This window comes from Capronia coronata, assembly GCF_000585585.1.
Source record: "Capronia coronata CBS 617.96 chromosome Unknown acBCG-supercont1.5, whole genome shotgun sequence".
NCBI lineage: Eukaryota > Fungi > Ascomycota > Eurotiomycetes > Chaetothyriales > Herpotrichiellaceae > Capronia > Capronia coronata.
In genome coordinates, this window is record NW_006912897.1 from 1,424,669 (window position 1) to 1,451,045 (window position 26,377).

Sequence of the window (26,377 nt, forward strand, 5' to 3'; positions counted from 1 at the left end):
CCTCCTTTCTTGTGATTGCCACTGGCTCTAGGAGATTCCACGTTCCAATGGGAATGGAAGGACGGGATTAGGTTCGACTGGGATGTACGCTTGACAGAACACTGATGAGGACAGAGTTGCTGCTGGTATTGGTACAACCGAGAGGATCAAAAGGAATATCCCGGGCGGGGCGGGGAGGAGATGATAACTTAGATAAGGAGGAACTACTTCTGTAGGAGGCCTCGATAACCGTGGATAGGTACGTAGTTGTGACCATAAGCCACTGAGTACATGTAGTAGTAATCAAATCTGGGCTGTTATCTCATGTTCTGGCGGATGATCTTCCAACAAATAAGAATGAGTGAGAGAAAGGGGTGCTAACCGTATGGATATACAGTGCCGTGTCTGTCTCCTTCAAGTTTGTCGTTGACTGTCCCTCTAAACGATGACTAGGTACGCCTAAACATAGCAAAGATACCTACCTTAGGTACGGTAGGTACCTGATGTAGTACCTAGGTAGGTACTAAAACGAGTCTTCACTCCCTGTGCCCGCGCTATTGCAGTCTAGACCGAAGCTCGGAATCTCCGCGGAGGCTCCGGTCTGGGATTGATACCACTCACAGTACTAGTACTTGATGTAGCAAATTTGAACAGCTTTTCAAGTGCACGAGCACTGTTGCTCGCGGGAATATCCGGAGGGCTCTGTCCGAGAACTCTCCATGAAGCACTTTCTGTCCTGAAGTTCGTTATACAACACTGAATCGGCTGCTGATATAAATACTGTATGCATAGAGCGGCGGTTTGGCAGACAGAAAGAGGATGCCACATGAAATCTAGTGCTCGACCGTACACAGCGCAGTCACCAGAGTAGATAGTACTGCGGTACATCTTCTTCAGACCGCAACTCAAGATATACTTGTCTCGACGGATCGAATACTATCTTACCTACCTACTCGGTACACTACGCTGAGGTACTTCACCCTTCGATGCCCCCCTCTTTCAGACTAGCCCGGTCAAAGCCAAGCTGATTGATGCCTACGTTAAGTCCTCCAAGTCCTGAACGGCAGAACCACAGGGTTTAGTCCTTCGTTGCGGTATACGGAGACCACTCGCACAGTGAGTGAGGCACGGCATCACCTCTTCAATCTGCCATCATGTCTTTGGCCGGCCCGAAAACGCGGACGGCCAATCCATTAAAGAGACCTCGTCAAGAACCAGTTTCATGTCAGTTCTGTCGTTCCAAGAAACTCAAATGCAATCGCCAGCATCCTTGTTCCAACTGTGTGGCGCGAGGTCTGCCATGTAACAGTTCATCCCAGCCTTCCAACAACATTCGTTCTCCGGTCGATGCCCTGAATGAATCCATTCTGTGCCGCCTGCAGCGACTGGAGGACATGATTTTGGGCCCAGCGCAGCATGGATTGCCAGCTGCCAACCAGGGCTCGCAACCCTCTCCATCGCTTACCCAATCTCGACCAACGGCATCTCCCATGGAGTGTCTTTCTCCCGCATCTGAGTATGAAGAGGCCGTACAGAGCTTAGAACGCATAGCAAACCCAAGAGACCCCTTTCTCTCTTCCAACCTTGAAGGGCCAGAAATACGCGTCCTAGCTACCCAGCAAATCTGCGATATCTATGGAGTTGCGCATATCCGAGCGGCCCATGGTTGGCAAGACTCGAGGTGCCTTTTCCTTCCCCCAGAACACGAGGCATCTCTCTTACTGGACCATTACATTTCCCACATCGACGCTTTGCAACACGTGGTGTACATCCCACGTGTCCGTGCATTGATGGACGAGGTCTACCTACAATTGCAACAGGCACTCCCAGTGGTCCATAGCCAAGTGGCACTTTTGATGAGCATTTTCGCAACCTCCGCCGCCCTCCTTACAGGCGTTGGGGGAAGCTTGCAGCAGCTATTCAGGACCTCTGACCCCTATCAAGCAGCTAGGATCTGGGCAAATGCTGCCCTCGAACTGATGGAGTTCTCTCGTCGTACGACTGCGGGGAGTTTGGAGTACGTTCAGACATCAATCCTGATGGGCTTCTTGTCCTACCATATGGAAGATTTTTCTGCCAGGTCCCGCTTCCTGTTTGTAGGAGCTGTTGCCATCGCACGCGACCTGTGCTTGCACAAGCTCGATGCTCCGACCAACCGGCCCTCCGATTCTTCCAACCCCATAGAGACTGAAATCAAGCGGCGTGTTTGGTGGCACATCGTTGCAACAGACTGGTGAGCATCCTCTTTCCTGTTCTTGACGTGTACTCAATCCCTCTGCAGGCTGTTGGCGCACAACGGAGGTCCCCAGGAGGGTACATATCTGGTTCATCCTCGACATATGTGTGTGAATCTCCCACGAAATGTCAACGACACAGACCTATACCACGACAACCCTTCGATAGACCTGCCATTATCTGAACCTACCATCATGTCATATTATATTCAACGCATCAAGGTTGCCGATATCTGTCGCAGCGTAGTGGATGTCATGCCTCTGTCCAGCCCATCAATCTCGAAAATAGATTACCAGGATGTGATCGCCCTCGACCGTAAGTTCGAGGCCTTTTTCGAAGACCTGCCTTGGTTTTTCAAGATGGACGACAAGAGTCGTGCTGAGAGCGATGCCATCATGCGCAAATACCCTCATATGAGGTTACAACGATACACGTTGGGAACCGTCGCGCTCATTCAGCGGTGTAAGCTACATCAGCCTTTCCTCATTCGACGTTCCGCCGAAGGATATTACAACTATTCCAGGGATGTCTCGTTACAGTGCGCACGAGCGGTCATCAGTCTGAAAGGGGTGCTGGATGCGGAGGTGGGGACCATGGTGCATGCCCCCATCCAACCCGGGTCGATAGCTTACCACATCTTCATGGCAACCATTGTTCTCGTCATGGACATTTGCTTCAACCGCAATGAGGGCGACGACGCAGCTAGGAAAGCCGAGGTTACAGCTGCCTGCAAGGCACTGGAAGATTGCATATCCCGGTCCCGCGCGGCCTGCGATTTCCTGAGTTCTGTCACAGAAACCCTGCGCAAGTATAAGGTCAAGTTGCACCATCCACCTGGCGGTATGGTACAGGAAGCGATCGTTCCGGCCTCGATGGAGATGTTCCACCCTTCACAAGATGTGTTACCAATCTCGAAGCAACAGCCTGACAATGCCAGCTCGATGGACAATACACAGCACGTGTTTGCCGATTTCGATAAGATTTGGAAGGAGTACGTCGAGTATGGGCCAAATATGGACATGCCGGACTGGGACAGCCTGTTCAATGATCTGGACTCGAGGCTCTACTAGTTCGCTCCCAGTGGGTGATATATGAACGTGTCTTGACCAGGGATATTCTATCCAGCCCACACTCTTTCACACCAGACCTAGTGATCTGTCTCCTGTGGGTCCTCCCTCAAGGAAAACAAGAAGATATACTCCGTGAAGACGTCGACCCGCACCAGTTCAAGTCACTGGCGTCACGTTGACCTTCCAAGAATCGTGGATGGAAGATGAGCCTGAAGATATATGCTGCAGTGGCTGACTTTTGACAAGGCCAGCCACCACTTGCTTGGCAGCACGAATAAGAACGGCATTACCAGAGTCCTGGACATGGAAACGCTCCAGTACTTCGCCGACTTGGATCACGCCTGTGGGCCTGGTGCTACTTGCGCGGCTCAACAGAGTCAAGCAGCGACTTATACAAGGCATCCTTCATGACTGGCCAGAATATATCCATATTCCACGGCATACACTCGTCCACGAATCCATCTAATAAGATTGTAATAGACATGAGAGAGCCAATATTCGACGACTGGACTTATTAAAGCGGCGTGGTATTAACCTAAAACGTCGTTCCTTGGCGAGGCAGGCATATGCTCCGATTCGCAAGCCGCCGCCACGAGGCTCTGGCCAACACTGAATCCAACTTGAACATCCGCAATACTAGATCTGTCCACCCAACCATACACTTCATATCGTGTGATTTCTGCTTCAGTCACTCTACTGATGCGTGCGGCTCTCACATAAACCTGTGTCCTCTCCCAAAACCCCCTTGAGCACGTAACTAGTCCTGTGATTGTTCCAAGCCCAAACAATCAGTTGTCCTACTGCGACCGAACCCTCTACCTCCGAGACGATCGCTCGCCTTCTCAAAGACACACAAGAACATCTTACATGCCAGCGGCGATGAGTTCCAACGCTCCCTCGCTCGACTCGATCCTCCACACCCTCCAACAATATCTCAGCCATGGCGACTCATCCCAAAGCCAGCCGCAACTACAAAAGGCGAAGCTCGCTCTTCTCCAGCACAACGCCCTGATCCCATCCCCACAAACCCCTACGCCCACACTCGCCGCCGCTCGATCGATCCTCGAAGCCGGCGCCCTTCTGTCCATCCGCTCAAGAGACCCCGAATCCTTCATCCGATACTACTCGCAGCTGCAACCATTCTACGACTTCCCCGGTCTGCAACAAACACCATCTCCGAATCGATCCAAGATCACTGGACTCTACCTACTCCTACTACTAAGCCAGGGCGATTATGCGGGGTTCCACACACTGCTTGAATCGCTCATCGTGGCGGAGGGCTCTAATGGCGCTTCCAGTGTCGAGGATGACCAGTTCATCAAATACCCCATCGAGCTGGAACGGAGTCTGATGGAGGGCAGTTATGACCAGGTCTGGCGCAAGACAAGCGGTCGCCATGTGCCTGGGGAAGAGTTTGCCTTGTTCTCAGATGTGAGTTGACTTGACTGTTTCTGCTCCCCTTTCGTCGACATTGCTTCGGCCCTAGCAGTTAGTTATGCATGTTTTGCTGACCGCGGGCTTCCGAACCGTTACTTAGATCTTGATAAACACCATTCGACTGGAGATCGCGTCGTGTGCTGCCCGTTCTTATCCTTCTCTTCCGATCGCTTCGGCCAAGAACCTTCTGTTCCTCGACTCCGAGGGCGCTGTGACGGAGTTTGCCAGAGAGCAGGGGTGGAGTCTGGAGGAGGGCAGGATATACTTCCCCGGTCTGGGCGACGCGAAGAAGGCGGAAGAAGGGGACCAGAAAGAAGTCGTTAGCCATATGATTGAATATGCTAGGGAGTTGGAGATGATCGTGTGAAGCAACTGCAACAGTCCTGCCATAGGTGCTTGGACTGCATCACTTCAGGGGACCAACTCGAACTTGTACTCTTTACGCATCGTATCCTGCCTCTGTATCATATGGAGCACAGCGGAGCGGGAGCGGGAACAAGGAATTTACAATACACTAGACGTTGAAAGGGCCCAACGCTTTTGTTCTCTCTGTTCCAATCCGTATTGGAGAATCGACTGTGAGTCTCTGCGTGTGTTTCGTCATCCTGACACGACACCTCAGAGCAATATCAGGTGTTTTCCTTTTTCTGCAGCCACACTGTCCTGATATCCGCCTTGTTTCCAGCACAAAAGTGAGATGCGCAAACCATACCGTGGACCTCGTCTGAATCGGACCGAATTGGATCGGACTGAACTGGACGAGACAGGGTAGGACTTGATAAGACTTCAACTGGATGGCTCTATCCAGCGATCCATACCTACTCTCCAAGACAATACCTCTCCGTCCACCAACTGCCCAACCCGCGCGGCTCCAGTCCCTGCGAATCGACACTGGCTACTGACCCTGGTAGACATACTGTGTTGATCTTGGGCTTTGTTTCTTTTTTCCTGTCCAACTTGTCACCCCTGACCCTGATTCCGATTCTGAAAGATATCCGCCTTGAACCGATCCACATATTTCCACGTACAGATCTTCATGTCGTAGAAGCTCGTGCTGACGATCGTGTAGGTGTAGGTCTTGGGTTCCTCGAGCCACGCGTCGCAGCAGTAGACCATGCTTTCGTGGCCGGTGCGGAATGTCGCGAGGGGCGTTATCGTCCATGAATCGGCGGGTTGTGGCGAGGATCGTGTTGGTCTGGGGTTTGCCGTGTTCGTGTGGGAATGTGGTGAAGTCACGGACATGCAGTGAGTGCGTGTCAGGCGAAGAATGGCGGCGCCACCGTGCATGAGTGAAGCGAGGACGAGGGTGTGATGATTATGGTAGTGCTGTGGGTTTGGTTGAATAGAAGTAGAAGTAGAAGATGGGGTGTTGGTGCTTCTATTGGTGTTGTTGGTGCTGGCGGAGTCGTCGATGCTGGAGATGTCGCTATATTGATCGAGGACCTTGAGTCGCCATACACCGCCGCCGAGTCGTAGTTCGGTCTGGAACGCCGCGCGGTGCGGGTGCCTGTCGACATCGAGCTCGTAGACACGGATGAACTCATCGTAACTCCCTGTGACCAGAGGTACGATGGTGCTGGCATCTTGTCTGCCTCCAGGACCGGGTCCGGGACTGGAGTTGTTGTCATCAGCAGCCTGAAGGCGTGGGAGTGGAAGAATAGCGACCACGCCAGCCGTATGGCTACGTCGATCTTTCCAAAGAGGCGTGATATCCGTCGCAGCCTCATCCGGCTCCGAAGGACCAGACGAATCAGGAGCATGAGCAGGCATTTCGACCATCGAGGCAATCAACGCGCTGTCGTCGCCACCACTAAGAATCAGACGATGCAATGTCGCGTCATGACTTCCATCATCCAACACATCATAGCCAAGGGGCACTGCTGCAACGGTCCACGCTTCAAGATCATGTTTATGGACATCGACCGCCTTAACGGCCAACGGCTCGGAGGACTGTGTTGACAATCGCTGGTCAAATAACCCCCTGATCGCAGGCACTGCTGTGTGGACCACTCTAGTCTCTCCCAGCGAGGTCGTCACGGCGAACACTATCTCCTGTACATCGTTGATGCCCGATACCCCGTGCGTCCGCGTCTCCGGGAACCAAGTGAACTGCGTGACGAGCGGGACGAGGCCATGTTCGTCCGCTTCCGCGACGGTCGCGACGCCCAGAGGTAGCAGTTTCGTAATCACCCGCCTGCCCAGCACGTCTCCGTGCTTGACGAAGCGGAAGAATTGCATTTGCGCATTACTCGTGGCGACGCCCAGCAGCGTGCTGTCGGCCGGGTGGAAGTGCAGATCAAGCACGGCGCAGGGGAACGCGACCCGGTCGAGCTGCGGCGCGAGCATTCCGGCGTATTTCGGCTTGAAGGTCGCCGCGACCGGCATCACTTGGATCGTGCCTCGGCGTGTCTGCGCTTCGTAGTCGCGTCGGTCGTCTTTCTTGACAAGCGAGTAGGTTCCGATGATCATGTATTCCGGGTGGTCGGGGCAGATCTCGACGGCGCAGACTTCCTGGTCGGCGGTGCGCGTCGTGTATTCGATCTCGGGCTCTTCGTATAAGGCCATGATTGTAGAGGTGAGGTCGGTGGAAGTCGTTCGTTTGAGGTGCCAGTTGGCCGATTCGGGGAGAGATGCTTGTTGTGTGCGATACCTTGTGATGTTGGCTTTGATGGTCTGCATGAGCTCGTTGAGGGGTTGCTTGGGGATGGCCATGATGAATGAAACATGAAAGGAGGAGATGAAGGGGAAAATATGGTAAGATTGAATTGTCGGTCACCTACAAGATCGGTAGACTTACTGGTGAGAAGAGTCTCAGTAGAGAAACAGATCAATGACTGTGGTCAGGTTTGTCTGTGAAGTGCGGAGATACGTGGCATTAATTGTGCTGGTGTACGCCGGAGATCCATGTTGTTCAGCTTTGAAGAGGATCGCTGGTGTCCTCCCTTGAGGCAACTGAGGGTCGCCAATAAATGTCGCAAGGCTGAGGAAGTCTTCAATTCATGTTCAAGGAGGCCGAACTTTTTCTCACGAGGCTGAGGCTGTGGATGTACGGCGGAGCATCTCTGCGTCTACAGTCTATACGTGTCGTGGCCTCGCCCCTTTAAGAGACGCGGACGAGACATTGATTGACGTCGCACATCATGCGTCGCTTGCTCCCGTCTGGCCGATGTCTAAATACTCCTTTTACATCATCGTCGTTACTGCACATCGACACACATTGACATATACTCTGTTACCCCTACTGTCATGGATGGGTGGCTGGGGTTGAACACCTCAGCCTGATCACGTGAAGAAGTATCCGAAAGGAAAAGAAAAGGAGCATGTCAACCTGTCACTTTGGTGTCAACGTGCCTTCAACTAGTTGATGGATCACCCCTCGAAACACGACAACTTCCGACGCTTGGAGACTCTCAGGAGAGGCAACCAGTGGCTGTACGCCGGCGGACTGCCGTCAGAAAGCGATCCTAATTTCCCAGCTCGACGCTGTGGTAAAGGGGGACGTGCGATGGGCCGGTCAACGGTCAACGGCCAGAACCAGGCCAGTCAGAGTCGACGAACCACGCTGAGAACCTCAGCCTTTTCGCTACGCATAGACCATGTCCAAGTCGCGCCGTTTCTTGAGGCTGGGAGCCACGAGTCCTCGAGTTCGGGAGTGGCTTTGTTGAGTACTAGTATTTGAGGTTCTGCTTGGTCTACGAATTCTTCTCCATCCCATTCACAGTTACAGTTACACACTCTTTTTTTTTTGATCTTCAGACAAGATGTACCAACCTAGCCTGCTATTCGTTTTATGCTCGGTGTTGAGCTTCTGTGAAGCCCAAGTAGCGTGGTGAGTACTGGTTCTGGGGATGGTTGGGGAGACTCATGCTGACTGTTGTCGTGTCGCAGCGATATTCGTTTGTTATATTCTCGGTTACTGGCCGATGCAGCGCTTGCAGATAGCTTCTGTACGGACTTTCTGGACGGCGCGCAGTTGTCGACCCAGTTTCTGCAGCAATTCGGCCTGGAGTGTCACGATGCCTATCGCTCAGAGCTGAGCATGGGTTGTTCAATCTTCGAGGCGGCCAAGCGTATTCTACAACCGGTCACGTCCATAGAGACGGTCACTGCTTCTGAAACCGAAATCGAAGTCGAAACCGAAACCGTGACCGTGACCGAGGCTGCGCAATCAGACACGATGTCACCGTCTTCGCAGAGCCAGAGCACGACGCCGGCTCTCTATGTGTCCTCCCCAGCCGAGCAGAGCTTACCCATGGACGGACAGTCGCCCGCGATGTTGAGCAGCCTCACATCGACGACGACCAGCACGTTCTCGTCATTGACCGGTGCTGCCCCATCCACAACACTCAGCTCGACCTTGTCCACCACCCCAGCTCTTCTACAATCGACGGTATCGTCATTGGCAGCTCCCTCTCCCACCACTACAGGCAGATGTGTTCCCACACCTTTACCTCCGGCTGTCGATCGCCATGTCTTCACTCCGCTGGTGGATCTGTCGCTGGAGCAGTCGTCGGCGAACACGGCGGCCGCTGCAACCGTGGACGACCCGCACGATCTGAATTCCGAGAACTGCGCGCCATATTCCGTCGTCTATATCCCCGGGCAAGCCTCCAAGTCGTGCGTGCACTTGACAGGAATCTGGACGCCCTTGTACAGCAATGTGTATTATGAATGTGTGGCGAGAACCCGAGCCCCCAATTTCGTCCCGGCGGCTTACCGTGACGGCGTGGCGGGACTCAACTTCACGGCAGCCGACTCCTCCTTCTCCATGGTCAATGCCCGGCATTTTGGTCCGCGCCCGGAAAAGAAATACCGAGAGTCCACCTTGACCTTGTTCGTCGCCGAGGAACAGACTTACACGGTCGACTTCTGGGCTTGTGGTGCTGGAACCAGTTTGATCATCGGAGAATTGAGTTGCACCTACTATGGTTGAGCATGGATCGATCGGTAGCGAGCTCTGCTAGGCATCAAGCATCTCAGGAGAGAACCGAACCGCCACAACCCGCCAATCTTGCCCCCCACATGACGGGCTGAGGTGTACATATACCCTGATCAAGGATCAAGGATCGAGTATTCCGGCGAGGCTGTGGACGGATATCAAAAGCAGTTGAAGGATTTACACACCACGATCTAATGAATCGTGCCGCAGGATGGCACACGATGGAACGGAAGGAGCCGACGGGAGGCTGTGAAGGATCTCACTTGTACAGGTACAGTGACATGTATTGCATACCTTAATGGATTGATGAATGAACACTTTTTGTATCTTTGTATTTTTGCACAAGTTGTCAGCCTCGAGAGAGGGAATGAATGGCTATATATTGTCAGCCTCGTCAGTATTGCTAGTTGTGTTCTTTATCAGTGTTTCAGCCTGATCACCGCTTCCAACTTGAACGTCAAACAACAAACAGCAGACCATCTCATTCATTTCTTCCCGCCCTTCGTTCATAGCTAATTTGCAACTTCCTGTTGCTCTTGTCGCCGCGTGGTCCTGAAAGAAATATCTCGGCGCGCATGTTGCAAGAATATAGTCCATTTTTGACCTTGTTGTGTGCAGCTCCAGCACAACATGTAACTCACCTCTCTACTTTCCAGAATCCAGCACCATGCCTCAGCTGCCTCCCACACAAGTATCAGACTCCACGGCGGAAGGTTCGGTCTCTATCCCCGATGACTTGATTAGCGAAGAATCGGATTTCTACGGTAAGACAGCTCCAACTCCCCGTTCCAAGTGCCCGTGTCTGTGACCATCCAATCCGTTGACCGAATGCTGATCCTCCCCTCGCACGAATCCAGGCGATCCAGGCACAAGATCCATCTACCAAAAGCTGGCGGAAAGATATAGCCCGGAGACATACTGGGCCATTCACGAATGGAACGCACAAGTCGTCGCCGTGAGAGGCAGAAGAGCCCAGAAATTGGCAGCGAAGCTACGGGCAAAGCAAGATGCTGAGAAGCGGGCAAAGGCCGAAGCGGAAGCAGCAAGCGAGCAAGCAGGTCACGGCAATCCTGTACACAGACGCACACGCACAACTCAACCAGCCGCCGACCAGGAGCAGGACGAGGACGAGGTCAAGGTCCAGGATGAAGAAGCAACACTGGCGCCTTCCCTTCCTTCTCTGGATCCCATGGACTTGGATCCTGCTCCTCAGACCCTTAAGAATACCTCTACAACAGCCAACACGAGTAACGGCAACGACATCAACAACGACAATGAGAACGAGAACGTCGGCACCGACAACGACAACAACGATCTCACATCTGACACAACCCTCCAACCACAGAATTACTACGAAGGCATGTCGAACGCGAAACAACTATCCGAATCCGTCACAGACTTCCTCGCCCGTCTCCCTCCCTCCACCACCACCATCTCAACAGCAGGCGGACCCTGGATCTGGATCGCAAACCCCTACCCCGACCGAACCCGAGACGAACCCGCCAAAAAGAGTTCCCTTTCGAACGACTCCAAGCGCAAGCGTGACCGCGCCAACGTCCCCGACCGTGGAGACATCTACACCTTCAAACAACTCGGCTTCCGCATTCTCGAGACCTACACGTCGCGCAAGAGAGACCTAGAGGCCGAATATCCAGACAAACCACCGGGCAGTATCACGCGCATGCTCCGGCCCGAGCGCATGCAGCTCGAACCGGCCATCCTGAAAGCCGCGCAAACCACGAACGTGACTTGTGGGAAATGGATGCTCTTTCCGGCTCCGGAAGATGTCGATCGTCTGTGGGCCATTGTGGCGCATGGGACATGGGAAGGGAAATTGGGGGTGAGTGCCAAAGTTGCTGTCGCCGAAACCGAAGACGAAGACGAAGAACACGCCGAAGGCAAAGGCAAAGGCGAAGAACAGCCCGAAGATAGGGAAGGAGGAGGTAAAGGTAGCAATGACAACGGACAAAAGGGTCGACAAGACCATCATCGTCTGATCTGCGTCTATACCTACGACTTTACCGACAAGGCTGATGTCAGACGTGTCCTTCTGGGCATGAAGGAGCTGGGACTGCTTGACAACAGTAATCCCAACCATGCATCAGGCTTCAATCACACTCGGACCAAGTACGGCAGCGCGACCAGTAACGCCAATGGCTACGGCAATAGGGGTGGCCGGGGTGGTTACAGTAACAGCAATAGCAACAGCAGCAATGGCTTGATCACGATCTACTACAAATCCGACGCCTACACGTACCTCGACCTTGCCAATGGGAACGAATACAGATTGAAGGCCAGCATGTATTGTTCTAAGGATTTCCTGGGATGATGATGCCGACTTCGTTATTAGGGGGGTCAGGTCCAAGTGCAGATGGCAATCCAGGGGTTTGGATCCAAGCAGACGACTTATTTTGCCCAGGATCGATACCTGTTCTTAACTCTACGATGCTTGGTATGGTCTCTGGTGATTGATATCCTATCCCTTCCCTGATGATGGTGGTGGTGATGAAGAACAAATGGAACCAACCAACCAACCAACAAGTCAACAAACCAGCAGACACCTGGTCGGTCCCTCTATGCTGGGGAATCAATTGTCAAAATGGGACAATTCATGATCTGTGTGTGTGTATGGTTGATGTGTTATGGATATCGGATGATCCTTACTACAGTGTTAACCAACCTCCTGAAGTTTCCTAACTCAAAGATTATGAAGTCGAGTGATTTGTTGCTGGAAAGGAGACAACATGTGTCTGATTAGCAAGCAAGCGAGCAAGCGAGCAAGCCATAAGAGCTGAATGATCTTCAAGAACAAGAGACCAAACAAGAAAAAGCAAGCGATGCCGTCGAGCGCTGTTTGTACCTGTCCGGTACATATTGTATCATGAGAAACGATGAGACACGATGAGATGAGCTGAGCTGAGCTGAGCTGAGCGAACTGTACAGGCAAGACGTATTTATTTGTTTACCTTTAGAGGATAGAAAGGAAGACATGAATCGCTCTTCCAGCAGAATGTCATTTCATAACATTCAAGTTGCCTAATCCAATGCATCTTTAGACATACTGTATGCTACCATAAGGGACTATACCTACACTACATGCTACCACTCCCTTCTCCTCTCCTCGAGTTCCGAAGGGTCTTGCAAGGGGTAACAAAATACAACAGGTAGGATTGTTTCGGAGTCTCATGTTATGTTATGTTATGCCATACCGGGTATGGTAAGGTATGGTATTCTGCTTCGATGGTCAACGGTATGTATGCATTGTCTTTGGGTATCTACTGGGTAGAAGCTAAGTACCCCTATCCATCCTCTGGTAAGTGGTAGGTAGGTAGGTACTTGACGGTATGCACCCAGATATTCCTTCCATTGACTTCTGAGGTACGATTGACGCATGCGACGAGGTTGCAAGGCAGCAAAACGCATGCATGGATAGATGCCGGAGGAGTAGTAGTAACAGCAGTAGCAGCAGCAGTAGTAGTAATAAATATGCTCTACTACCGAGTCTCGTCTCGTCTCGTCTCGCTTCGCTTCCAGTCTCTCGGCCAGAGACATTACCCAGTCGCAGTCGCAGTAGCAATCACAGTCGGTCTTGGGCGTCTCGCTCCAACTCCAGAGCCAGACCCCAGAAGAGCACTCACTGCCTGCAACGATCTCTAGACAATTTCAAGAGCATCATTTCTTGCCCTTGGACCCCTTCTTGGCCGTCGAGCCGCCCATAGCCGCCTCTCTCATCTTCGCCTCGCGATCGCGCCTCTCCTTCTCCTGGGCCTCTCGGTCCTCCTTCTCAGCCAGTTTCCGCGCGGCAGCCGCCTCACGCTGTTCTTTGATGAGTTTGAGTCTGGCCAGATCGGCGCGCGCCTCGTCGGTCTTGCCCTCGGCATGCAGTTTCTGATACCGCTCCTTGGCCTGCTGGGCTGCCAGGGCCTCGCGTTCGCGCCGGCTCAAGTTCTCCGTGTCCTTCTTGACGGTAGTTTCGCCGCTGGGGCCCGTGACGGCGCGCGCCTGCGTCCGGGCTTTCGACGTATGGTTGGGGTTGGCCGGCATGTTGGCCGCGTCTTCTTCCTCATCTTCAGACTCGGACGAACTGGTCGGCATGTCTCCCGGCGCGGCGGCCTTGCGGTTCTTCCGTGCGATGGCGGCCTGTTTGCGTAGGCGGGCGGCTTCGCGGCGCTGTTCGCGGGTCAATTCGCTGCCGGCGGCAGAAGATGTTGATGGACCGACACCGCCGTCGGAGGATTCTTCGGAAGATGATTCTTCTTCGGACGACGATTCGGACGACGATGCTTTCGCTTCGGCTGGGTCGCGCCACATCCCGAGAGGGTTGCCATCTTTGTCGAGCGGTTGGAGGTCGCGTGAGAAGTGTTTGCCGCCTGTGAGAGTGGGGGAAGTATTGGTTAGTTTTTATTTAGCTATGTTTTGAATTGTGGTATTGCGGACTGTAGTCGTTGTCGCACAGGATTGAAAGGCATGGGGGTTGTGTGTGTGGATTACTTACCTCCTCTCGATGGTTTGGAGAATTTGCCTCCTCTTCCTCGCGGAGCCATGACGGACTGAGGTGAGTGTGAGTGTGTATTCGTGGAGTCGGCTGAAAGGTGCGCTCGAGGGCTAGCAGCGTCGGTTGTCCTGCGGCGGGGTGGTCGTGGTGGACGTATCTGGCGGGTGGGTAGGAGGATAGAGGCCTCTAGATTAACCTGTCAGTCAAGACGTCTGGGTTGAAGTGCGGAATCTGAGCAGTGTCGTGGACGAGTGACAAGAGACAAGAGACAAGAGACAAGAACCAGGGCTGCGACAAAGATCAAGGATCAAAGAGCGGTGGGATGCAGTCGGTCAGTGGTCAGGAATTTCTTTGTGCCCTCTTCCAAATATGACGTACTATTAGTAGTAGTGTGACTGAACAGACGCACTCACACTGTATCAGTTAAGTAGTTACAGAGCACAAGCTCTTCAAGATACTAGTAGGCACAGACTGATCGATCGATACTAGTAGTTGGTTGACTTTCTGGGACACAGAACAGCAGATGTGAGGGCGCTTCAAGAGTCAAACGCATATGCGACGGTGAGTTGTCATAGGGAAAAAGGGACTGACTGACTGCCATGGCTACAACCAATCATCATCCTGCTGATTTCTACCCTCTTCACCTGCTCTAGAGTGTATTGCTGCAAGGCTGATGCTCCTGAATGAGCCACCCTTGGAATCTCTCTCAGCGTCAGATATTAGATGACTCTGTTCAAAGGAGACGCAATAAGAGAATTTGTCTATATGCCCATGGTGCCGACTTTTTCAAGTTTCATCCCATCCCCTTCTGGAGCAGCAGGATGCAGTGGCTGATCTGTTTGCTTCTATCGTCCGTTAATGTAGTTTCCGAGGACCCAGACCTCGAGGCGCATCGCCACATGTATGAGCAATAATCTCCTCCGTACAAGCCCTGCACGGCCTGTCCACCCCCTGGATCGCTGTCCGTATCCAGGCATTCGCGCTCCGGCCTCCAAACTTGCACCAAATCCTCGCTTGTAATCGTAGTCGTACTCGGACGGACACTGAGTGTTGTGAGTGTGGAAGCTCGGCGTTGGTCGTCGTCTGTCGCATCCACCTCATACTGCCCATTGCGACGTGTACGCAATACCAAGAAGCATATCGCCACGCTGATCTCAGCAGCAGCGTACATCATTGTCATCCAAAGTGGCCCATGGCACAATATGACTCATCCAGGCATCTGTTGCCAGAATCATAGATTCTCCTGCTTGATCAACGAGGCGATACTCGCAATAACATCGCTGGGTTCCAGCAAATGCCACGTGGCAAGGGTCCGCTTGCTACTCGCTCCAACCGTGCAAGCGAAGACATTCTCCTTGGGTAAGTCGGTCTTCAAAAGAGCCCGGAACATATCTGTGCCTGAGTTAGCAAAGTCCATCGCAATCTGCAAATGAGGAGCTTACCTTCGTCCGTCTGATCATCTCCCAGACAAAGCACAAAGTCGGGCGGATCGCCAGCGCCGTATCCATACTCGCTGATCAGCCGCGTGGCGATGAACCCCTTGTTGACGAATTGCGGGCGGACTTCTAGATTCGCTTTTCCCGACATGACTTCGACGTCCCATGTTTTCATGACGTTGTCCTCCAAAGCCTTCTTACATTCACGCGCTTGGAACTCTCCAAAGTCGGGATCGGCCTGCCGGTAATGCCAGGTCAGAGCCACGCGTTTCCTCTCAATCCATGATCCTTGTGTGCGTTCCGTGTAGTGGCTGAAGATGTCCATCACCTCCTTCTGCCAACCCATGTCCATCGATTCGGCGAGGTTCTCCCACTGCTCGGAACCCGGGCGACGCATGAAACAACCGTGCTCAGCACTCAACCCCAATTCGGTGATGTGTCCCATCCACTCCTCCAAAAAGGAAGCGTCGCGCCCGCTGATGATCCAGACATTGTTGCGAGGATCGGCAGCCAGGGCCTTGAGCGTTCGCAGCACGCGGTCGGACGGAATGGCGGCATTCGGGTCTTTGACAATAGGAGTCAAGGTCCCGTCATAGTCGAACATGAACAGGCGCTTCTTAGCCTTTTGGTACTGTTGGATCATGAGATTGCGATCCAGGGCCGGGGTGAGTTCGTTCTGGGTAAAAGATGTCAGGTTGGTGAGCAGTCGCCTCAGGAAATTGTTGCTCCACGTCGCTACGGTATGGGTGGTCACGTAGTGGTACAGTTTCTCGTGGTCGCTCTTCTTCTTTCCTTCGGGCATCTCGAGCGCATATTTCAGTGCTTTGGCCACTCCTCCCAAGTCCCACGGGTTGATGTGGAGGGCATTGCTTAAGCTGGCCGCCGTTCCAGAGAATTCCGAGAGGATCAAGGGGCCATGGTTGTCCTTCTGACAAATGACATACTCCAGACTGGTGGTGTTCATTCCGTCTCGGACACTGGTAATGAGCCCGACGTCGGCTACCCGCAGAAGTGCAAAGTACTCTTGGGAGCTCAAATATTGTGGGTAATGCTGGACGGGGGCGTGGCTCAAAGATCCATATTTGCCGTTGATCCGGGACACGAGTTCCGAGATGTGATGTTCAATCTTATGAGGACCGTCCACCTTCTCTTCCATGACGCTGGTCGGACTGGTCACCTGGATCAGCACCACCTTCTCGCGCCATTCGGGATACCGCTCCAAAAACATCTCGAAGGCCATCAGCTTTTGCGCCACCCCTCGGACGGTGTCGAGTCGGTCGCGCCCGACGATGATTTTCTTGCCCGCATACAGCTGTTTCAATGCCTTCATGTTCTGCGCTATCACCGGGTCCCGAAACGCCAGCTTCTGCACCGAGGCCACGTCAATGCCGATGGGAAAGACATCCACCGCCACGTGGGCGCCGTATGCATCGACTCCAGCCGAGCTGGATTCAAAGCCCAAGATGCGTTTGCAGCATGAATTGAAGTGCCGGGAGAAGCTGTAGGCCTGAAATCCGATCATGGTGGCGCCAAGAGCCCCGGTCAACACGTCCTTCCTCCTAGAAAGACACCGCATGTACTCGCTGCTCGGGAAGGGAATGTGCAAGAAGAAACCAATGTAGATGTTCGGGATACGCTGGCGGAGCATACTAGGCAGCAGCATCAGATGGTAATCGTGGATCCAAACAATATCGCCGGGTTGATAGATGTGCAGAATACGGTCGGCGAATGCTTGATTCATTTGCACATAGTCCGCCCACGAGGTCTTCTCCTCTCGGCCATCGTCTGGACCATGCTGTCGGTAATGGAAGAGCGTGTACAACTCGTGCTCGGGATATTTCCGCCATCGACTCTGATCCCTAAAAACGAATTCACCCTGGTCATCCGTCGAGCCGTCCGGTAGCCATACAGGGACAGTCTTGCCGTTCGGGTGGTGGAGTAGAATCTTCTCGAGTCGGGATCTCTCCGCACGTGGCACCCGAAGATGATCACCGTGGGGATTTTGCTGACTCTGAAGGTTACCATCCACAGGGTAGGGTGCGGCGGATTTGTTGAGAGGTGGATTCGCTTGTGTTTGTGCTTGAGTTTGAGCAGTCGTCGAAGTGGCATCCTTCTGTAAGTCAGTGACCGTATGCGCGTCGGTTTGAGTCTGGATTTCGCCCGTCCATCCAACCAAGGTGTGATTCCAGGGCGTCTTATCGGACGAAAGGTAACGAAATGAGTCGAACAAGGCCGAGGTGCCGCGTCGATTTGAAAGCGCCCACTCGCCATTCGGTCCATGGGTGAGCTGATAAGGAATACAAAAGGTTGCACTGATCACATTCCCGCTCAACCTCAGTCCCGGGTAGGCGGTACGAGGATCGACATCCAGGGTCTCGGCGTCTTTCTGGTCGACAAGGCTGAGCCGGCGAAGCAGGTCTTTGCCTGAACTAGCACCCTTAGCAATTTCCACCGGAGACTCCGGCGCAGCAGGAGCGGGAGCAGGCTCCTCAGCTGGGGGTTGACGTCGAGGGACGGAAAAGTATGAAGTGGTCGCTCGCTGCAAGGCAGGGTTTTGAGGGGCGGCAGTTTCGATTGCTGTTGAACTCGGAGGGTTGTTCATATACTCTTGACGCAGATGCTTGACTGGATCGTCTGAAGGGTCGGTCATGATTGCGCTGTAGGCGAGCGAGCGAGGGGAATGTAGGAAAGGATTGACGATCGCCCTATTGTTCCGTGTTGGTAGAGAGGGGAGGGAATAAAGATAACGAACACCGACGACAGAGCGCGGATGAGAAGGAAGGAGGACGGACCACGGACCCGGGGAGAAGAGGCAGGAGAAAATGAAGCTTCACCTTTGTCGAAAAGAAGGTCGGATAACCAGTCAGGTAACAAAATTCAACAACAAGCGTAACGTTTAAACGTTTACTGTATCCGACAAAATCGACAGATTGACACAAGAAGACGGGAGGTAGAAGCAAGCACAAGCAACAAGCCTGGTGTTGAAACGACGTCACAAGCTGAGGAACAAATTGGTGGATGATGGAAGATGGAATCTTCCTGGTGGAATCATGCGCTTTTCGGCGGGTGGGCAATTAAGAGAAATATCGATATTATTATTATGTTAGACAGTAGGGCACTTCCATCTTCCTCCTGGAGTGCTCCCAGTGGGTAGCGGAGAGAAGAGAGCACCTTGGACTACTAGTACCTAGGACACCCCCTGTATAGAACAATACCACGGCGTGCTCCAGGGAGAAGACGAGGAGAAGAGGGAGGTATTAGAGATAGGAGGGGAGGAGGAGCGATAGAAACGAGGAGGACGCCCGTAGGGAGATAGACCTACACAGACCCGAGAGGGACTAGATTAGGTATAAGAGAGACTACTACTAGGTACCTATCTTAGGTGTTTAACGCCTATAGGCGCCCAGGCGATCTCAGGGTTAGGCTAACGAGACCCCCTGATACAATAATGGCTCGGAGTAGCTTCCCGGGGTGCGCTGGTGCAGCACTGGCTGCCCAACAGACACACAACAAGCAGATCCGCTTTGATATATCACCTGAGGTCAAGTTTTGTGTGTTTGGTTCGTTGTTTGAGACGGATCCTGTCTCCGGTAGTGTAGGAAAACACAGTCATGATGAGAAGCCTGAGTAATACAGGCCGATAACGCCCGTGGGATGATGAAGTGAGTTGGGACATTGGGTGAGGTGCAGAGTACAAGCAGGTACAAGTATCGAGGCAAACGTGCAGTGAGTTGTACCTGTACCCTGTATGTAGGTGGTTTGAGCCCTGAAGCCTGGGTTCATCCGCCAAGGCGATTCTCACAACTTGAACTTCAGTTGAATCAGACAGTCTTTTCTCTCGTGCACTCGCCGTGACACACCTCTGCATGACCATATAATCTCATACAGTCAAACACCAGTTGCTTACCGATATCTGGCGAGCCGGCTCCTCCTCTGCTGACCAACGCCATTCACGCTCACTAACGCACGAATACCCAACTCGGATTCTCACCGAGCCCAAATCCATCCACCGAGTCCTATACTCTGTCCCTTCACCCAGGTCCGTCCATCGTCGCCGGTTGCGCCCGTCTCTATGCTGCATGCCATCGGTCCGTCTCTCCACTCGAACATGCGCTCTTGTCCCTCGCCATGATGCATTAGCTGGGATTGCAGCGCGGGCTCCGCGGAGGCCAACTGCTGCTTTCTACCATTTGTGGCAAAGGAGCGCCGCCGCGCAGGGGGTTTCAACCGCAGACGCCCTTCCTGGCCATCGATCGGTCCCGTTGGCCACAGCAGACCCTGACATTGACATTAAGAGTCTTCGGAATACACTGCAAGCCGTGCGAGAAACCAACCGTGCTTCACTAAATGTTCAAGAGGTCGGTCACGATGGTCGATGGAGCGGCCATCGGAAGAGGCCACGACGCCGCTTTGTCCGAGCAGGCAACTCGACAAGTTCGGAAACACAACGAGAGCGAGACTCCCAGGATGTATCACAGCATGTAGACGGGAGAAGAATGAAGGATGCGGTGAGGAAGGTAGCACTTCCCAGCCTTGCATCCAGCAGCCGCATCAGGCGCTCGGATGAGTTCAAGGAAGAGAAAGGCACAAGCCGCGGGCTGACAAACCTGTGGCTCCCCGACGACGAGGATCAGAGCCTTGCCACGCGGTCCCGTCTCCCATGGCTGGCCCATCTTGCTGAAGCGCAGACTTGGGCCCCCGCGGTCGATCGGCTATCTGACGAGATCCGAGCTTTCGAACAATATGTCGCTCCGTCCGAGGAGGAGCAACTGGTGACGGAGCTCGCCCTCCAAGACTTGATTCAAGCCATCAAATATGCCGACGAGAATCTCGACATCGACATTGTCGGCTCCCGAGCGACCGGCACCGCGGACGCCTTGTCAGATCTGGATGTCAATGTCTCCAGACCGCGAACTCCCGCTTCAATGGACAGCGCCAAAGCCCCCATGGAGATATTGAACCTGCTCGAGAGGGCATTCCGTGGAACGCATGAAAAGATCAAATTGGACTTTCGGCCTCTTGAGGTCGTCTACAACCTCAAGAGTGCCAGAGTGCCTATTTTGCTGTGTCGGCATCGGTCATCAGGTCTACCTATCCAAATTCAGTGCACGCCTCGAACATACGACAGCACCGAATATGTCAAAGCATTCCTGAAAGAGTATCCCACTTTACGGAGCTTGTTCAAAGTTCTGAAGCAGTCTCTCCTGATGCGCGGGCTCACCGTTGGTAGCCACGGTGGTCTGACGTCCTACCCTCTGCTCAACATGATTGTGGCAGCGCTAAAATTCTCCGAGGGTAAAGTCCACCCGCTGGACGCCGGAAGACAGCTCTTGTCCTTCCTCGACTTGTATTGCGAGCTCGATTTCTCGTCCCAAGGCATCTCCACCCGGCCCCTACGGTTCTTCCCAAAGCATGGCGGCGGCAAGCAGAGGCCGTCTGACAGTGTCACACCAGATGCTTCTTTGTTGGAGTTGTTCCCGCAGGAACTTGAGGGCCAGCGCAAGATGAGCCTTTCTCGAGGTAAATCTGGCTATTTGATGACGCTTCAAGATCCCGCAAACCCGTTCAACGATGTTGGACGGTCGGCATACATGATCAAAGATGTGCAGGCAACACTGATCGACCTGAGAGCCAAGCTAAATGAAACCATGGCACAATGGGATCGATTGAGCCAGGATTCAGAGCCTTCCCGAGTCGCTTCACGGCCACAGGCGCTGCTGGAACCCTGCCTTGGTGCTGATTACCGCATCTACGAACAGGAGCGCAGTGACTTGCAGGCTCTCGGGCAACGGCTCCTGGGCCCTTCCAAGGCCACCAGATGAGACGTGTAGAGTAGGTCAATGACAGATTTGACGGGTTGTGTTTCTGATATCGGCAAGGCCAGGCGCTGCGTCTGATTGTAACAAGATCTTCCACCTAATCTACTTGGTCTCCTGCCAGTTCTCGGCGGCCCATCGCATTGAGTTCGGTAGGCAATCCGTGTGTTGGTGTTGACGAGGACGTCCTGTCAACTTCCCACCCACAAGTGATGCTAAGGAAGGAATGACGGTCTATCGAGCAGCCTCATAAGCCCAGGACTAGTACCCCAGGTCTTGTTTCCTGGACTAATAATAGTAGATCTAGAGATGCCACTGCCTAGTAGAGAGCCATGCCTGGGATGCTCCTACCGTTCTTGCAGTAGGTGCATGAGCTGATGAAGACTATGAATTCTTCCACCGCCGCTTCGATGCTCTTCTTCTTCTTCTCCCTATACCAACATCCACAACAAAATGTAAGACTTGCCTATCTCGTTTTCCTAGATCTTTCTATGCCTCCTTTTCGCAGCTGCTGACATGATTTGATAGGCCTGAACTTGACAGAGGACCATCCCGCCGCATTGCCACCAACGACGCCAAGACCAAGCTCAACCAAGCCCGCGACGCCACCATCACCGCCGCCACGTCCGCCTTGGCGGGCCATTTGGGCCTCGCCGGCTGGCGTCGTTGACTCCTGGCCGAAGCGGCCCTCGAGGCCCTTCTCCGAGGGTTCGGAGAATTTCGGGGCTAGACTGTTTTTCACCTGCACAGCACTTGCACATGCCCTTGCCCCCCAGGACGACGATCGAGCACCTTTCTGTGGTGTCCTGGATAAGTAGGCCGAGACAAATGGACTCGGCCGAAACCAAGACTCGATCATTACACCAGTTCTTCTGCGTGGTGACAATGATGATGGTGGTAGTGATGGGAATGATCTCACGCCCGAAACCTATGCTCGCTGAGGATTTGCCGCAGCGAGACAGGCCTAGCGACCTCAGTCGAAAGTCCCAGCTGGCGGATCGCATCGCCGTGGCATCGGATCACATCTGGATCGATCAAAGAGGTTTGCACGACGACCCTGCCATGACAATGCCGGTGGGCGACCACGTCCCAGGCTTGCATGGCCGCAATCCCTAGAGCAAGCTCCGACGTCCCCCGTACCGTGATGATGGCCAACTGCGCACCTCGAGCCCTCTGGTAGCGAAAGAGCATTGCCACACCCCGTCTGCCGTTCCATAACTCCATCGTCTCAAGTCTCGGCATCTTGAGCGCTGTGGTAGCGGCATCTCGAAGCATGTTGTCGATGGCCCAGGTGTCCGCATTGTCGGTGAGGACCCTCGAGGTCAACGCCAGAGAAGTGAGCTTCTCCCACGTCCATGAATCTTGACACGCCGCGAAGAAGTGTCCGGCGTCGGCCATGAAAGAGGCGGATAGCGTCGTGAGGTGCAGGCTGGCGCGGGCAAGTTTCCAGCTCACGGCCGGGTTCGGCACCCTGATAGCGGGACAGTCGGAAATACCCTCCGGGTATGACTCGTTGAAGTTCTCGAATATCGTCAGCTTGCACAATTTGGTCCGGGAAAAAGATTCGATCAGCGTCTGAGTGCCTGTATGCTGGTTGGTCAGCGGCTGCGTCCACTAAATTGCCAGGAGTCAAGCAAGCACTTGCGTTTATCGGTTTGCATCTCAACTCCATACCACTCCCTCCAGGGTTCGTAACAAAGCTCCTTCATGTTAGGGAACCGCGTGAACATGTTGGCAAGGGCAACCGGCTTCCATCGTCGGCGGGTCTGCTGGCGAAGGAGCACGACCCCGACGACGGGTACAACGGGGAGACCCCGCCACCACTGCATCTCGGGTTCCTCGTCGTCGAAAGGCCCCTCGCCCATGATCTCATCGAATGTCTGTTCTATGGCGAGCTCTTTAGGAGCAAGGACCTGCTGCCCGGCAACCCAGCCATGAGCCGGGTCATTTATCAGGGTCGTTCCTTGTTCGTGTCCACGGCGAAACGAGCCCTCGCCTAGGTTTGTGTCTGAGTAGAAGCTGAGGTACTTGAACCAGTGCTGGTTGTCACTGGGCGAGTAGACACTGATATCGAGGACCAAGTCACCGCGGGGCTCCCATGTGCTGAGTGTCGTGAACAAGCTTTTAAACGCATCCGCGATGAATTGGTTGTCGATTTCGTCCAAGCCCCAACGGTCCCGGTCAGTGTTAGCACATTGGTTGCAATCGTCTGCTTCAGTTCTACGCAAAACCAGATATAGCGTAGCAGGCTTCTCTTTCGGAACAGAATAGCTTGAGAGTTAAGGTCGGCAAGGCGCGGTACCGTCAGTCTGATCTCGGCAAAGTTGAGCGGCTCGATAATTGATTGCCATTCTCGGGCAACGGTCGCGAGCAGGCTGCACCTCCCGCCGAGAACTGGCAGGAGACCAATGATCTCGCTTCGAATCTCGGCAGGTAAACAATCCCAGGAGGTTCTGTCCCCAGACATCTCTGATTAGGCGTGCAGTAAGTTGAGTATGAAGGATCGCGGTTGGTGTGGATTGAGAAGGATGTGATGGGATGAAATAGCTCGAAGCTTGAGTTGGTGTTTGGGGGGTGAAGAGAGGGAGATTATAGCAGATTCTTATACCTTTCTGGAGAGGGATTTGCAGTCATAGTCAAAAGTACAAGCTTGCTGAAAAGCTGTACAGCCGAAAGCTTGAATTAGGCAACTGTGTGGTTACCGGCTTGAATATGATGATGGTGATGTGGATTTCCGTGTTCAGCCCAAAGTATAACAGCAAGCAAACAACTTGAAGGGAGTGAAGAGATCTTGGCCGAGAGCCAGCCCCTGCTGGCTCCCCTTACCTAATGCTTGATCTCGAGGAACACCCTGATGGGTAGCATATGAAGGTCGGGTTTGAGCACCTCCTAACGCGCAAAACGCGTTAAGTTGTGCCTACTTACACCCCAGGTAGTTTAACCTCTTGCCTAGGAGGCAAGAGGTAAGCAGTCTGGAAGTTGATACAATAGGCGGTCTCCTTCAGCGTGGGTATACCTACCTATCTACCTGTAGGTACCGCCTCTGAATGTTCGAAGGGCCGCCCTACCAATATCTGGCGGTGCCATTTAGTTTGTATGGTGGCTCGCCGGCTCAGCACATCTGGGTTTCTTGATATCAGGACGACTACATGTACTGAGGAGCAGGGAGAGAGTGACGATGCCAAGCCAGAGTCAGGCTGCAAGCCTTCGGAGTAAAGAGAGTCTTTGGGCCGAGTAAATGCTAGGGCTCTTATTACTACGCATCAACAATCCATAGGTACAAACATACCTACCTACCTGACCTGCCTGTCTCCGTCCTCTGCTGCCTTCCTGCTTCGTCCGCGTTTCCTGTCGCGCGTTCTGGTCGTCGACGAGTCTGGCACTGGACTGTTGTACTCGGTTTCTTTCTCTATGAGCAGTCCCCGAATCGCAACACCTCGTCAATATGGCGGCGGTCACTTTGGCGCCACGTCCGACAGGCGGCGCTCCGACTTGCGCATGCCTCGATTCTTCAGAAGGTATACCACCCATTGACATCTGCTGGGCCCGTTGGCATACTAATGCTGTGACCGTGCAGGCTCTTCAAGTTCCCTCAGATGGATTTCGAGATGGCCGTGTGGGAGATGACACATCTGCTCATCGCGCCCAAGAAAGTATTCAAATCAATTTACTACCACAAACGCACGTCTTCCGATCCTGCCAACACCGTACCCTTCGCTAACAGCAGCTGCAGAGACAAGGAATACATGGCACCGTCCTGATCCTTCCTTTACCTACTTGTTGTCCTTCTTCCTTCTCCTAACGTCCTTCGCCTGGTCGCTTGCCTACACGCCATCCTTCGCTTCCGTCGTCAAATTGGCCCTCATGTTCGTCCTCATCCATTTCCTCCTGGGATCGTTGATTGTTTCGACCATCGCCTACTATGTTGTCGGACGGCTTCTGGGCCCCGGCATTGCAGGACTTCCTGGTCGGAGGCGTCAGCAGGGGCTGTTTGGACCAGCTGGAGGGCCAAGAGGGGCCGACGCCCTGGAATTCGGATACTGTTTCGACGTGTCAATACGAGCGTTCTTCCCGCCGTACGTGCTGCTTTATATTCTACAGTACATCCTCATGCCGGTCCTCAATCACGAAAACCGCGCCTCTACTTTCTTCGCCAATCTCCTCTATCTGGCAGCCGGGTTATACTGGAGCGTGATTATCTTCCTGGGCTACAATGCCCTGCATTTCCTCAGCCATACGCAGCTGCTTCTCTCGCCCATGGTGGCCTGGGTGGTCATCTGGCTTGTCTGTACGATCCTAGGCGTGAACCTGACGACCTGGGGAACAAGGTGGATGTTTTTGGGTGTCAAGGGTTGATCAAGGAAAGTTGATATCAAAAGCATCTTAATCGAGCGAGTGCAATTTATATGCATTTTCTGAAGTCATTTTGCTACTGTTCCCCGTCCACCTCGGTGTCAAGTGTCGCCCATCATATGTGATCAGCCATGCTGTATTGAAACAATGAGCCAATTGAGTGATCTATGTCGTCGTTGAACGTTGGCACACGGCTGTCTGGCAGAGAGACGGTCATCTATTGCGACAGTCAGTCTGGGGACTGCACAGCGCCTTGTTCGTTATGGAGGCATCTACCGAGTTCCTATGTATATACACTTCACTGATCGCCTGTACCAACTCTGTGCACGATTCCGCCCAGCACCAGGGGCGGACCAGCCCGGTCTGACCATTAAATGTAAGGTGGCGTGCGGTAGCGGGGAGTGCTAATGCAGGTCCCTCCACCAGCACTTGGTTTGGGCGTCCACCATTAGGATCGAATGCCGTCCTTAAACGGTAAGGGGAGAAGCCGTATTGCACTTCTTGAGTTATCTGCCGTCAACTCGGGGCTGGAGGCTAGATGGGCGTCAGGGGTAAACTTTTTGGCTATAAACGCATTTAGAATAATGAATATGCAATACGGGATGGTCTCAATGATC

General features: G+C 53.4%; 10 protein-coding genes across 10 annotated transcripts; 6 read left to right on the forward strand and 4 right to left on the reverse strand.

Annotated features, from left to right (window-relative positions):
• Nucleotides 1-1,133: 1,133 nt before the first annotated feature.
• A1O1_06177 (uncharacterized protein) lies at nucleotides 1,134-3,284 on the forward strand (the record flags this gene model as incomplete). Its single annotated transcript, XM_007727056.1, has 2 exons — nucleotides 1,134-2,212; nucleotides 2,261-3,284. The coding sequence occupies 2 exons, from the start codon at nucleotides 1,134-1,136 to the stop codon at nucleotides 3,282-3,284; spliced, it is 2,103 nt and encodes a 700-aa protein (XP_007725246.1).
• An 879-nt stretch (nucleotides 3,285-4,163) lies between these two features.
• A1O1_06178 (26S proteasome regulatory subunit N12) lies at nucleotides 4,164-5,088 on the forward strand (the record flags this gene model as incomplete). Its single annotated transcript, XM_007727057.1, has 2 exons — nucleotides 4,164-4,715; nucleotides 4,822-5,088. 2 exons carry the CDS (start codon nucleotides 4,164-4,166, stop codon nucleotides 5,086-5,088), a joined length of 819 nt encoding a protein of 272 aa, XP_007725247.1.
• A 593-nt stretch (nucleotides 5,089-5,681) lies between these two features.
• On the reverse strand, nucleotides 5,682-7,433 carry A1O1_06179 (uncharacterized protein; the record flags this gene model as incomplete). The annotated part of the gene is made up of 1 exon (XM_007727058.1): nucleotides 5,682-7,433. One exon carries the CDS (start codon nucleotides 7,431-7,433, stop codon nucleotides 5,682-5,684), a length of 1,752 nt encoding a protein of 583 aa, XP_007725248.1.
• A 1,327-nt stretch (nucleotides 7,434-8,760) lies between these two features.
• A1O1_06180 (uncharacterized protein) lies at nucleotides 8,761-9,654 on the forward strand (the record flags this gene model as incomplete). The annotated part of the gene is made up of 1 exon (XM_007727059.1): nucleotides 8,761-9,654. One exon carries the CDS (start codon nucleotides 8,761-8,763, stop codon nucleotides 9,652-9,654), a length of 894 nt encoding a protein of 297 aa, XP_007725249.1.
• Nucleotides 9,655-10,327: 673 nt separating this feature from the next.
• Nucleotides 10,328-11,989, forward strand: A1O1_06181 (uncharacterized protein; the record flags this gene model as incomplete). Its single annotated transcript, XM_007727060.1, has 2 exons — nucleotides 10,328-10,424; nucleotides 10,518-11,989. The coding sequence occupies 2 exons, from the start codon at nucleotides 10,328-10,330 to the stop codon at nucleotides 11,987-11,989; spliced, it is 1,569 nt and encodes a 522-aa protein (XP_007725250.1).
• Nucleotides 11,990-13,332: 1,343 nt separating this feature from the next.
• On the reverse strand, nucleotides 13,333-14,204 carry A1O1_06182 (uncharacterized protein; the record flags this gene model as incomplete). Its single annotated transcript, XM_007727061.1, has 2 exons — nucleotides 13,333-14,030; nucleotides 14,156-14,204. The coding sequence occupies 2 exons, from the start codon at nucleotides 14,202-14,204 to the stop codon at nucleotides 13,333-13,335; spliced, it is 747 nt and encodes a 248-aa protein (XP_007725251.1).
• Nucleotides 14,205-15,386: 1,182 nt separating this feature from the next.
• Nucleotides 15,387-18,241, reverse strand: A1O1_06183 (trehalose 6-phosphate synthase; the record flags this gene model as incomplete). Its single annotated transcript, XM_007727062.1, has 2 exons — nucleotides 15,387-15,553; nucleotides 15,598-18,241. The coding sequence occupies 2 exons, from the start codon at nucleotides 18,239-18,241 to the stop codon at nucleotides 15,387-15,389; spliced, it is 2,811 nt and encodes a 936-aa protein (XP_007725252.1).
• Nucleotides 18,242-20,087: 1,846 nt separating this feature from the next.
• On the forward strand, nucleotides 20,088-21,413 carry A1O1_06184 (uncharacterized protein; the record flags this gene model as incomplete). The annotated part of the gene is made up of 1 exon (XM_007727063.1): nucleotides 20,088-21,413. One exon carries the CDS (start codon nucleotides 20,088-20,090, stop codon nucleotides 21,411-21,413), a length of 1,326 nt encoding a protein of 441 aa, XP_007725253.1.
• Nucleotides 21,414-22,322: 909 nt separating this feature from the next.
• A1O1_06185 (uncharacterized protein) lies at nucleotides 22,323-23,874 on the reverse strand (the record flags this gene model as incomplete). Its single annotated transcript, XM_007727064.1, has 3 exons — nucleotides 22,323-23,021; nucleotides 23,075-23,627; nucleotides 23,672-23,874. The coding sequence occupies 3 exons, from the start codon at nucleotides 23,872-23,874 to the stop codon at nucleotides 22,323-22,325; spliced, it is 1,455 nt and encodes a 484-aa protein (XP_007725254.1).
• Nucleotides 23,875-24,818: 944 nt separating this feature from the next.
• Nucleotides 24,819-25,763, forward strand: A1O1_06186 (uncharacterized protein; the record flags this gene model as incomplete). The annotated part of the gene is made up of 3 exons (XM_007727065.1): nucleotides 24,819-24,925; nucleotides 24,985-25,114; nucleotides 25,143-25,763. The coding sequence occupies 3 exons, from the start codon at nucleotides 24,819-24,821 to the stop codon at nucleotides 25,761-25,763; spliced, it is 858 nt and encodes a 285-aa protein (XP_007725255.1).
• Between the last annotated feature and the right edge of the window lie 614 nt (nucleotides 25,764-26,377).